The sequence below is a fragment of the Narcine bancroftii genome, chromosome 4, assembly GCF_036971445.1.
Source record: "Narcine bancroftii isolate sNarBan1 chromosome 4, sNarBan1.hap1, whole genome shotgun sequence".
NCBI lineage: Eukaryota > Metazoa > Chordata > Chondrichthyes > Torpediniformes > Narcinidae > Narcine > Narcine bancroftii.
In genome coordinates this window covers 48,007,752-48,020,082 of record NC_091472.1, presented here as the reverse complement: position 1 = coordinate 48,020,082, position 12,331 = coordinate 48,007,752, and the positions used below count along the sequence as shown (strand labels likewise).

At 45.0% G+C, this 12,331-nt stretch overlaps 1 protein-coding gene across 6 annotated transcripts in view; it reads right to left on the bottom strand.

The window, feature by feature from the left end:
• The window catches only part of LOC138760535 (TNF receptor-associated factor 5-like), a 60,038-nt gene that overhangs the window by 25,468 nt on the left and 22,239 nt on the right, over positions 1 to 12,331 (bottom strand). For 4 of the 6 annotated variants that reach the window (XM_069931215.1, XM_069931218.1, XM_069931219.1 and 1 more), the window contains one exon: positions 4,449 to 10,531. The exons of the other annotated variants lie outside the window; for them this stretch is intronic. In XM_069931215.1, coding sequence (XP_069787316.1) covers positions 4,449 to 4,800 — 352 coding nt within the window. In that variant the 5' untranslated portion in view covers positions 4,801 to 10,531. The remainder of the gene's footprint in view (positions 1 to 4,448; positions 10,532 to 12,331) is intronic. 6 annotated transcript variants of the gene reach the window in all.

Genomic DNA, 12,331 nt, shown 5'->3' with positions numbered 1-12,331 from the left:
AGCGATCTTAGAAAATGGCAAAACTGTCTTAGGGTCAAAAGTACCTCTCCTCCTGAAACATTATTAGCTGTTAAGTTTGACAAACACAGATATAACTGCTTTATTCTTTACTAACAGATCAGAGATTTTAACTCTTTTTTATCTGATGATTGCTGTCCTAAGCAATATGACAATCAGGATGTTACAATGGCCTTTAGTGGTGTCCAATTTGAGTATTACGACCCCGAATAATGACCCAGTAAGTCACTTGTTGAAGAGTGCATTTGGAATCGCTGTCATCCACAACTGATTTTCATGTGATGAAACAGTTTTAGCAATTCATGATCAAGGTTGAAGTTTCTTCATTTGGAAGCTGTAATAATTTTGAAATCTTTGTCTCAGCAACCTAGTCATTGAAAATATAGAAACATACAAAATAGTAGAAGGCCATTCAGCCCTTTGTATCTGTACCATTCAATACAATCAGAGAGGATTTTAGTACTGTACTATGCTCCTGCTTTCTCTTCATACCCCTCGATCCCTTAGCCAAAAGAACTACACCCAACTCCCTTCTCAATCTATCAAATGACCTAGCCTTGACAACTTTCTGCGTAGGGAGTTCCACAAGTAAAAAAAAATTCTCCTCATCTCAGTCCTAAATGGTTTACCACTTATCCTTGTTCTGTACTTCCCCAATATCAAGAACATTCTTTCTACGTAACAAAAATTTATTCCCTTAGGTGATGAGACATAAATGAACACAACACTCAAAGTGAAGCTCCCAAGGCCCTCTCTAACTGCAGCAAAACCTGCCTGCTTCCAGATTCTAAACCTCTTGCTATAAAGGTCCCCATGTTGTTTTGTTTTCTGCACCTGCACATCTAACATCAATGACTGATGCACTACGACACCCCCAAGTCTCATTACACCACCTTATTGCCTAATTTATCACCATCTAGATCAGGGGTTCCCAACCTGGGGTACATTTACTCCCCAGTGGTACATTTGGACTTTTCAGGGAGTACATTGGGTCTGAGAGAATGACCACTGCTGTACAATACATGATGTTATAATCTGCAGTGAGATTGCACAATGTCGTGTTTTTTTTTAATCCTTAATTTTTAGGGGTATTGGGGAACCTATAAAAATGCCCAAGGGGTACAGAAGAACAAAAAGGTTGGGAACCCCTGATTTAGGTAATAGTCTACTTTCCAAGGAGTCTTAGGAAATTTAGCATGTCGACAGATACTTTAACAGGTGCACTGTGGGAAGTGTACTGACTGATCGAATCACAGCTTCGTTTGGAGCATTCAAATGTCCAGGAATGCAAAAGGTTGCAGAAGGTACAAACATTGCCGGAGTCATCACAGGCTCCATCCTCCCAGCCATTGCAAACATCGATGCGAGGCACTGCCTCAAGAAGACAACCAATATTTACTTAATTTACTTTTTACAGCACAGTAGAGGCTGATTCCTGCCATTTAAGCCCATGCTGCCAAATTACACATCAATTAATCTCAACATTGCACATTTTGCAGGATGGGAGGAAACCAGAGCACCCAGGGAAAATTCACGTAGACATGGGAGAACATATAAACTCCTGATAAATGGCGCTGATTCAACCCCTGATCACTAACACTGCAATAGCATTGCTCTAACTGCTACGCTAACTGTGCTGTTCAATACTATAAATGACCCCATCACCCTGGTCAGAAGTTCTCAATGCTATCTTCAACCAAGATACAAGATTCCTTTATTGTAATGTAATAGCATAGAACATGTAATATTACACAAAATTGCCTTATGCCTGTCACAAGGCAGACAGAGTTGCTTTTAGCGTTGCTTAGTGAGAAAAGCAAGAGTTCCTTCATTGAGTTTACATGGACGCACCTGCAGCACTCCCACAGCCTCTGCATCTGTACAGACTCCAGTTCTATCCATCAGCAACCCAAACTCCAGATCCAAACCGCCATCATAAGTAAGAAGCCTTCAGTGTCTGAGGCCCTTTGGGCACCCTTCTTGCCCTCAGCATCTTAATGAATCCCAGTTCCAATAGCTGGTCCCCATGAGCCAGTCTCCAGCAGCCCACAGCCCCTGTGAGTCCCCTGACTGCATTTCCCATAGCCTGTGTGGGTCCCTCAACCACTGACCCCCTTGCTGGTCCATTACCATGGTCACCTTCCTGTAGGGTCATCTTTTCTGCTTCTCCTTCTAAACTGGTGGGGGGAGAGGTGGGGGGAAAGGGAAGTATTCTACTTATTTCTGCTGTACTGCACTGAATCTGCTGCTGGTCCTCCAGAGTCTGAAATCCCTCGTGGGCACTGCATCTAATTTACACCATGAGGCCCAAGATGCATATGAATCAGTAGACATTATCTAATTTCCACCATGAGGCCCAGAGATGCAGTTGCCTTTTGTTGGTCGTAGACTGTCAGGAGACCTTGAAGATAATTAAATCATTTATTCAAAGAGATAAGCTATGAGTAAACAATTTTTGGGTAATATAAGCCATGGTCCCACTGCTGAAGTTTGAGACTCTCCTAGAGGTGGCAACATCTCCCAGCAAGAAGAAGAACTTCTAGAGTCCAGCCAACGTCCCGGTCGGGGGAGGTGGAGAAGCTGCTACCGGCGCCCTGACAACCTACTACAAGTGTGCAGTTGTTGCCTCGCCTCAGCAGTTGGGACCAGTCCAGGCGTTGATAAGTATAATTGGGAAGGGCTTGCATATTGTAGTTTGAAATCAGCTTTTGAATTTGTAATAAACATTTGTATAAACTGAACTGCTCTCGGTATGTGTGTGTCTATTTTCTTTCGGTAGCTCAAACACTGTGACCAATCTAAAACGAACAAAATGAGAGGTACAAGTTTACCCAGGACAAGGGGATGTGTGGCTCAGCTAGCAAATGTTTTCACTGACATCTTTAACATCTCCCTGGGAAGTGCCATGGTCCCAATGTGCTTCAAAGCTGTCACTGTTTTCCTTGTGCAGAGAAGTTGTGAGAGTCCTGCCTTAATGACTACCGCCCAGTCGCACTCACATCCATCATCATGAAGTGCTTCGAAAGGCTCATCATGGGGCACATCATGCTCCTGCTGCCGCAGATACTGGACCCCCTGAAGTTCGCAAACAGATCCAACCTCTCTATGGACAATGCCATCGCCATCAGCCTCCATCTTTCCCTACCCACCTGGAAAATAAGGACTAGTATATTCAAATGTTGTTTATTGACTTCACTTTGGCATTCAACACAATCATACCTCAGTACTTGATAAGGAAGTTGAGCCTGCTGTGTCTAAACATCTCCCTCTGCAATTGGATCCTTGACTTTCTGACGTGGAGACTTCAAGCAGTCCAGATCAGTAGCAGCACTTCCAAGACCATCACACTGAACATGGGAGGCCCCCAGGGCTGCATGCTTAGTCCACTGCTATTTACTCTGCTGACCCTTGACTATGCAGCTAAACACAGCTTGAACCACATCATCAAGTTCGCTGACAACAAAACCGTGGTGGGTCCGATCAGTAAGAAAGAGAAGTCAGCATACAGAGATGAGGTGCAGGAGGTGTTAAAGGACTAGTGTAGAGCTAACAACTTGCATCTGAACATTAATAAAACAAAAGAGATGGTTGTTGACTTTAGGAGGGCCCGGGAAGACCACGCTTCACTGACCGTTGATGGGTCAACTGTTGCAGTTCCTTAGAGTGCACTTAGCGGTGAATCTCATCTGGTTCCTTAACATCAACTCCATAGCCAAGAAAGCCCAGCAGCACCTCCATTTTCTGTGAAGGCTGAGGAAAGTTTATCTCCCACCCTCCATCCTTACTACATTCTACAGAGGATGTATTGAGAGCATCCTGAGCAGATGCTTCACTGCCTGGTTTGGAAGCTGTACCACCTCAAGACTGCGACCCTGCAGAGAAGAATGAAGTCAGCAGAAAATCATTTGAGGGTTCTCTACAACACTCGATGCGAGCAAAAGGCAATAAACATTGTGAAGGACTCCACATTCCCCTCATGTAAACTGTTCTCCCTTCTGCCATCTGGTAGGAGGTACAGTAGCACTTGGGCCCTTACGTCCAGATTGAGCAACACTTTTTCCCCTAAACCATCAAGCTCCTGAAGACCTAGGTCGTATGTGGATAGCGTACCATGGACTTTTACAGTACACTTCTTAATATTTTTATATTTCAATGTGTTTATCTGCTATTCTAACTTATATTTATGTAAATACGCTCCATGGTCCTGGAGAAACACTATCTCATCTTTACCCTGCAAGCAATGTATGAACAATAAATAAAGGTGATGAGATGTGTAATGTTCTATGGTTCTATACAGGCAAAGCAGGGGTACGTACAGAGAATCCATAGACAGCTGTGTGACATGGATGACAATGAGTTATATGTGGCAAGGGGTCAAGTCTATGACAGATCTCAAATCTACCTTGCAAGTTAAGGACAATGACTCCTACCTTCCAGATAGCCTGAACATCTTCTATGCATGGATCGATGAGAAGAACAGGATGATGCCAAAGAAAGTTCGATGTCCCCCTGATGAATGTGTCCTCTGCATAGGTGTGGACAAGATGAGGAGAATCCTATCCAAGATGAACCCACATTAGGCAGCGGGACCAGACAAAATACGTGGCCAGGTAATGAGGCATGCGCAGACCAATTCTTAGAAGTCTTCATGGACATCTTCAATATCTCATTGCAGCAGTCCATGGTCGCCACAGTATTCAAGACAGCCTCCATCATCCTGGTACCCAAAAGGGCGACAATGACAGGCCTCAATGACAACCGCCCTGTGGCACCGACCATCATTATGAAATGCTTTGAGCATCTGGTGATGGCACACCTCCCAAAGACACTGGACCCATTTCAATTCACCTTTAGAAGAAATCAAGGATGCCAAGGCAGGGGAATGCTCCTTTTAAAAAATGTGGGTCGTCAGGGAACCCAGCAGTATCCCTGACAACTTCATCTGCGAGAAGTGCATCCAGCTGGAGCACCTGACAAGCCAAGTTAAGGAATTGGAGCTGGAGTTGGATGAACTCTGGATCATTCGGGAGGCGGAGGGGGTGATAGACAGGTTACATGGACACTAATCACACCTAGGAGGTTGGAGGAGGGTAGATGGATGACAGGAGAGGGAAAGGGAACAGGCAGGCATTGCAGGCCCCCTCAATAACAAGTATAACCTTTTGGATACTGTTGGAGGGATCTACCAGGGACACAAACTGGTCCTGTGGCTAAGAAGGCTTCCCTTCTCAGTAGGGATAGGGGATTCCATAGTTAGTAAGACAGAGAAGAGGTTCTGTGGAAGAGATCAAGTATGTTGCTTTCCGGGTGCCAGGGTCTGAGATGTCTCAGATCGAGTTCACAGCATTCTCAGGAGGGAGAGTGAGCAGTCAGATGTCATGGTCTATATAGTGAGCAATTATGTGGGTATGAAGAGTGAGGAGGTCCTGACACCTCAGGAAGTTAGGTGCTAGGTTGAAGGATAGGACTTCCAGGGTAGTGATCTCAGGATTGCTGCCTACACCACATGCGAGGTTAGAAATAGGAGGGTAATGCAGCTCAACATGAGGCTAAAGACATGGTGTAGGAGGGAGGGCTTCAGGTTTCTGGATCATTGGGCTACCTTCCAGGGAAGGTGGGACCTATTCTGACAGGACAATTTCCATCTAAACTGGAGGGGGCTAATATCCTTTTGGGAAGGTTTGCTAGTGCTGTTCCGGTGGGTTTAAACTAGATTTGCTGGGGAAAGGGCACCAGAGTGCTAGAGCAGATAGAGGAATGGAGGAGGGAAAAGATGATGTGAAAATTGCCTGAACCATTAGAAGTCAACAGGCTGTATGTGGTGCAAATGTTCTCAGGTGCATCTATTTCAATGCAAGGAGTATCGTAGACAAGCTTAGAGTCTGGATTTGCTTGTGGAATTATGACATTATGACTGTTAGTGAAACTTGGTTGCAGGAGGGGCAGGATTCGCAGCTCAATGTTCCAGGCTTCCGTTGCTTTAGATGCAATAGAATTGAGGGGGGGAGGGGGAGGAGGGATGAAAGGAGGAGCAGTGGCATTTCTTGTCAGGGAAAATATCATAGCTGTGCTCAGGCAGGAGAGACCAGAGGGCTTGTCTACTGAAGCTATATGGGTGGAACTGAGGAATATGAAAGGTATGATCACACTCATGGGGTTGTATAATAGACCACCCAATGGTCAGTGAAAATTGGAGGAGCAAATCTGTAGAGAGATAGCAGACATCTGCAGAAAACATAAGGTTGTGATAGTAGGAGATTTTAACATGCTACATATTGACTGGGACTCTCATGCTGTAAAAGGGCTAGATGGCTTGGAGTTTGTCAAATGTGTTCAAGAAAGTTTTCTAAATAAATATTTAAAGGTACCAACAAGAGAGAATGCAATACTGGATATCCTATTAGGGAATGAGTCGAGAGAGGTGATAGAAGTACGTGTAGGGGAACACTTTGGGTCCAGTGATCATAATGCCATTACTTACAAGTTAATTATGGAGAAGGTTAGGTCTGACCCTTGGGTTGAGATTCAAAATGGGAGAAAGGCCAATTTTGAAGAAATGAGAATTGGGATTGGGATAAGCTGTTTTCGGGCAATGATGTGCAAGATAAGTGGAGGACGTTCAAAGGTGAAATTTTGAGAGTACAGAGTTTGTCTGTTCCTGTTAGGATCAAAGGCAAAGTTAGAAGGCATAGGGATCCTTGGTTTTCGAGGGATATTGGGGATCTGGTTCAGAGGAAGAGAGAGATGCATAACACGTACATGGAGCAAATGAGGTACTTGAGGAGCATTTTAAAAAATGCAAGAAAATCCTCAAGAAAGAAATCAGGAAGGTTAAAAGAAGGCATGAGGTTACTTTGGCAGACAATGTGAAGGAAAATCCTAAGAGTTTCTGCAGGTAATATTAAGAGCAAAAGGATCGTAAGGGATAAAATTGGTCGCCTTGAAAATCAGATTTGTATAGAACAAGAGAGATGGGGGGGTGGGGGGGGGATCTTCATTCTTCCTTCCCACAATCCGTATTCACTCATGAAAAGTGCACAGAGTCATGGGAAGCAAGGAAAACAAGCAGTGAAGTCATGAAACCTAGACAGATTAAAGAGAAGGAAGTGCTTGTTGTCTTAAAGCAAATAAGGGTGGATAAATTCCCAGGGCCTGACAAGATATTGTCAGAAATAAGATATTCTCATTTCTTCAGACCTTGAGGGAGGCTAGTGTAGAAATTGCAGGGGCTCTAGCAGAAATATTTAAAATGTTCTTAGCCAAGGGTGTGGTGCCAGAGGATTGGAGGATAGCTCACATTGTTCAAAAGAGCCTCCAAAAGAAACCCTGGAAATTATAGGCTGGTGAGCCTGACATCAGTCGTAGATAAATTATTGGAAGGTGTTCTAAGAGATCAGATATACAATTATTTGGATACCCCTGGAGTGATTAGGGATAGTTAACATGGCTTTATGCGTGGTAGGTCACGTTTAATCAATCTTATAGAGTTTTTTGAGATTACCAGGAAAGTTGACAAAGGAAAGGCTGTGGATGTTGTCTACATGGACTTTAGTAAGGCCTTTGACAAGGTCTCGCATAGAAGGTTAGTCAGGAAGGTTCAGATGCTAAGTATTCATGGTAAAGTAATGAACTGGATTCATCAATGGCTGGAGAGAAGCCAGAGAATAGTGGTGGATGATTGCTTCTCAGACAGGAGGCCTGTGACTAGTGGTGTGCCTCAGGGATCAGTGCTGGGTCTATTGTTTGTCATCTATAACAATTATCTGGATGATAATATGGTAAATTGGATCAGCAAGTTTGCATCGACTCTAAAGGCCTTTTTATAGGGCAATGCCACATTAAAGTTGGCTCAACGATAAAAAAGGTGCATTTAACTTTTTTATGGAGAAGGCCTATAAGGCTGATCCAGCGTTGCCTTCATAAAACAGCGTGTTCCAGAGCTGAAGGAAGCAAAGCGAGTGGTGCAGTAGCACCGCCCGTCACTGTGAAATCATCCATACACACCAGCAAGTGAAAAATATAGACATTCCCTCCCACGCAAAAGAGCAAAAAATTATAACCATGAATATGAACAGTAATGACGTGAGTAAATAAGTATCTGAACACACTGAGTGCTTTAAAAGTTGCGATGTCATCAGCCCGCCCCTTCATCGTCACTTTCAGCAATACTGCCTTCATGGAGAAGGTGGAGAGATTCGCCCCACCTCTAAGTCTACCCCTTAGGCGGATCAGAATTTGGCTGCAGAGTTTTCATGAAGGTAAGTGAAGCGATGTAAAAAGGCGGAGAGTATCCGCCTTTACATTTGCTTTCCCCCCCCCCCCCACTAGAAAAAGGACTTAAGTTTGGAGGTGTTGTGGACAGCAAAGAAGGTTTTCAAAGCCTGCAGAGGGATCCGAACCAGCTGGAAAAATGGCAGATGGAATTTAATGCAGACAAGTGTGAGGTTTTGCAATTTGGAAGAACAACCCACATAAGGGCATACACATGTGAGGAATGCATTAGAACCGAGGGATCTGAGAATACATATACATACTTTAATTCCCTGAAAAGTGGTGTCACAGGTGGATAGGGTTTTAAAGAGAGCTTTTGGCATATTGGCCTTCATAAATCACCACTGAGTATAGGAGTTACGATGTTATGTTAAAGTTGTATTAAACACTGGTGAGGCCAAATTTTGCAGTTTTGATCACCTAACTACAATAACATAGAAAGAGTGTAGAGAATATTTACTAGGATGTTGGCTGAACTTCAGGAACTGAATTACAGGGAAAGGTTAAACAGGTTAAGACTATTCCCTGGAGCATAGAAAAATGAGAGGAGATTTGATAGAGGTATTTAAAATTTTGAGGGGAATAGACAGAGTTAATGTAGATAGGCTTTTTCCACTGAGTGTTGGTGAGATATAAACCAGAGGACATGAGTTAAGTGTGAAAGGGAAAAAGTTTAGGGGAAATGTGAGGGGGATCTTTTTCCACCCAGAGTGGTAGGGGTGTGGAACAAGCTTCCAGCTGAAGTGGTGAATGCGGGCTGTTTTTACATTTAAGAGGAATTTGGACAAGTACCTGGATGGGAAAGGTATGGAGGGCTATGGACTGGAAGCAGGTCAGTGGGACTTGGCAAAAAAAAATTGTTTGGCACAAACTAGAAGGGCCAAAGGGCTGGAATATTTTATGGCTCTAAAGTTCTAAACTGTTCCACTGAAGATGCTATAGTCTTGTCCCTTCACTCTGCCCTGACCCACCTGGAGAATGACGCCATATTTGCCAGGCTAACGTTCACTGACTTTAGCTCGGCGTTTAATGACTGGTGGAGAAGTTGTGCCCGCTGGAACTCAACACTGCTCTCTGTAACTGGAATCTGGACTTTCTAAGGAAAGACCACAGTATGTCCAGGTCTGTAGCAGAAAGTCAAATACGGACATGCTGAGCACTGGCGCATCTCAGGGCTATATGCTCAGCCCGCTCCTGTTCACACTACTGATCCACGAATGCAGCTACAACAGTGTCATCAAGTTTGCCGATGACACAACAGTCGGCCTCATCGGCAACAATTTCGTGAAAATGGTGCGCGAGTAACAACCTGAGTCTCAATGTGAACAAGATGAGATGATCATGGACTTCAGGAGGACCAGGAAAGGCCACCCTCCACATCAACAACTCTCCAGTAGAGAGTGTAGAGCACCAAGTTCCTTACACATCGCTTAACTAGTGACCTCAGCACCTCCTCACTTGTCAGCTTGGCGCAACAGCGACTGCAGTTCCTGAGAAGACTGAAGCAGGCAAGGCTACCAGCCACCATTATGTCAACCTTCTATAGGAGCTCATTGAGAGTGTCCAAGCTGGCTGCATTACAGTGTGGTACGGTTGGTATAGAGAAATGGACTGGAGTCAATCCACGAGACCATGAAAATGGCAGAGAGGATCTACCATCAGCGTGGCCCATCCCTTTGCGAGTGAAGATGAACACGGTGCCTTGTAGCTCTTCTACTCTCAGAACTTTTTGTAGTTGTTGGCACATTGTGATGTGCCATTGCGAATCGCGGAATGCCATGCAGTGTGATTTTTTTGCGAGGTCCTCCCAGTCAGTATGGTCGACATGGAATGACTGGAGATCGCGCTTGATTACGTCTTTGTAGCGAAGACGTTGGCGGCCAACAGGGAGGGAAGCATCTGGTAGTCCAGCGTAGAGGACATTTTTGGGCAATCGGCCGTCCTCCATACGGACAATGTGGCCAGCCCGCCGCAGGCGGCGAGCGTGGATAATTGAATTGAGGTCAGTACTTCCAGTCTTCTCCAGGACTTGGACATTTGTGACTCTATCGTGCCATGAGTAGCCTAGGATGGATCGGAGGCAGTGGAAATGGAATGCGATAAGGCGGTGTTCTTGCTTTCTGTATGTGACCCAGGATTCACAGCCATAGAGAAGAGTATTCAGCATGCAGGCTTGTCTGAAGAGAGTGCACAAAATCGGTAAGGACCCCTTCCATTCTGCACACAGCATCTTTCAGCTGCTCTGTAGGGGAAGAGATACAGGAGGATCAGAGCCAGCACCACCAGGCTGAGGAACAGCTTGCTTCTGCCCACGGACAATGAGAAGGCTGAATGACCAAAGGAACTGCTCACACTAACCATCCAAGACTCTCATATTTACGAAATCTTATTTATTTATTTGCGTAGAGGAATACCTGCCCTGCATAAGTATGGTTTGTCTGCAAATCTGCGTGTTTTGTAGTGTTTTGTAGTGAGGACCGAAGAACACTGGTTCATTAGGTTGTGCAAATCAGGAGACAACCAGCTTGATCCATCTCAAGCACAAGTAGTAGATGGCCCAATGTATTCTGGGACATCTAACCTTTCACCACAAGTCACCTCGTATAACCAAGCAACACCCCCCCCCCCCCCCCCCCCCCCGGAATGATGCACTAAGCTTGTTTTCACGGACTTTGACCAGGGCACTGGGGCAAGCCAGCAAAGTCCAGGTGCTTTTCAAACAGATTTGCAAAGCCTTTTTAAAAAAGTGATGCCTGTTCGCATTTCTTAGAATTATGCTACATGCAATTTTCAACAAGCGCGCATTGTTTTCCCCTTTATTTTTCCTAAAGCAATGCTCGTTCCGAAAACCTCCCCGAAGAACCACCTTGTTTCAGATTCTGCTCCTCTACCTCCGCCCCATGTTTCGGCGAAGGATCGGAAAGCCCCGCGCCCTCGGGCCACCGCATCGTCGCCACTTCCGCAGCAGCGTCGCCACCTCCGCAGCAGCGTCGCCACCTCCGCAGCAGCGTCAGCGGAAAGGTTGGGCGAGGGCTGGAAAAGCCCAGCTCAGCGCTTTGTCAGCGCCGGCCCAAGCTGCGGTAAGGAGTCCAAACCAAACAACAGCAACACATCACACCTCTATGGACAAGCCGCTCTCGAGAAGTTGCAGTTATTATTTGGTGCACGCCAGAAACTGGGCACAGTTCTCGATTCGGAAGCGCGAATCAACCTTCGGAAAGAACTCTATTTCATATTTATTGTCAGGACTCAGCGCCTCAACCCTGAGCTTCCTTCTCCTGTGGGAGCAGCGGAATGATCACTTAGTGGTAATGCAACAAAAAAAAACTGTACTCAAAGTACACAGGTAAACAAAAAGAAATGTAAGCAAATGGACTGTGTAATAGAGAGAAAAAGTGCGAAAGTCAGAGTCCTTAAATTCAGATTTCTTGTCAGAGTACATACATCACAGACTGTACAAACCTGAGATTCTTTTTCTGCAGGAGAGGCAGAATTGATAGTGCAAACAAACTGTGCACAGCATATACATGTAAGCAAATAAAGAACTGTACACAGATAATGAATGTAAACAAACCAACTGAGAGAATTTTTTAAAGAATCAATAAGATTCTTTAAATAAGAAGGAATCCTTAAATAAGTCCCTGATGGAGTTTGTTGTGGAGCAGTCTGATGGTGGAGGGGTAGCAGCTGTTCCTGAACCTGGTGATGCAAGTTTTGTGGCACCTATACCTCTTTCCTGATGGTAGCAGCAAGAACAGAGCGTGAACAGAGTGAGAACGGAGGGAGTAGATTGGCAGAGGCCAAACAGAGAGGCAAGTAAACCCAAGAGGTCAAATGTAATCTTGCTGGAGTCCTACCCCTTTGCCACCTGACCCTTTTACACCAGCTTTACACCAGCTTCTCTTCACATCTTTGGACCCGATCTCGGGTTTTGGACTGAAGCATCAACCATTCTTTTTCTCCCACTTGTGTTGCTCGACCTGCTGAGTTCCTCAACTAGATTGCAAAGCCTAGAATCTGAAGCTAAATACAATCTCCTCTC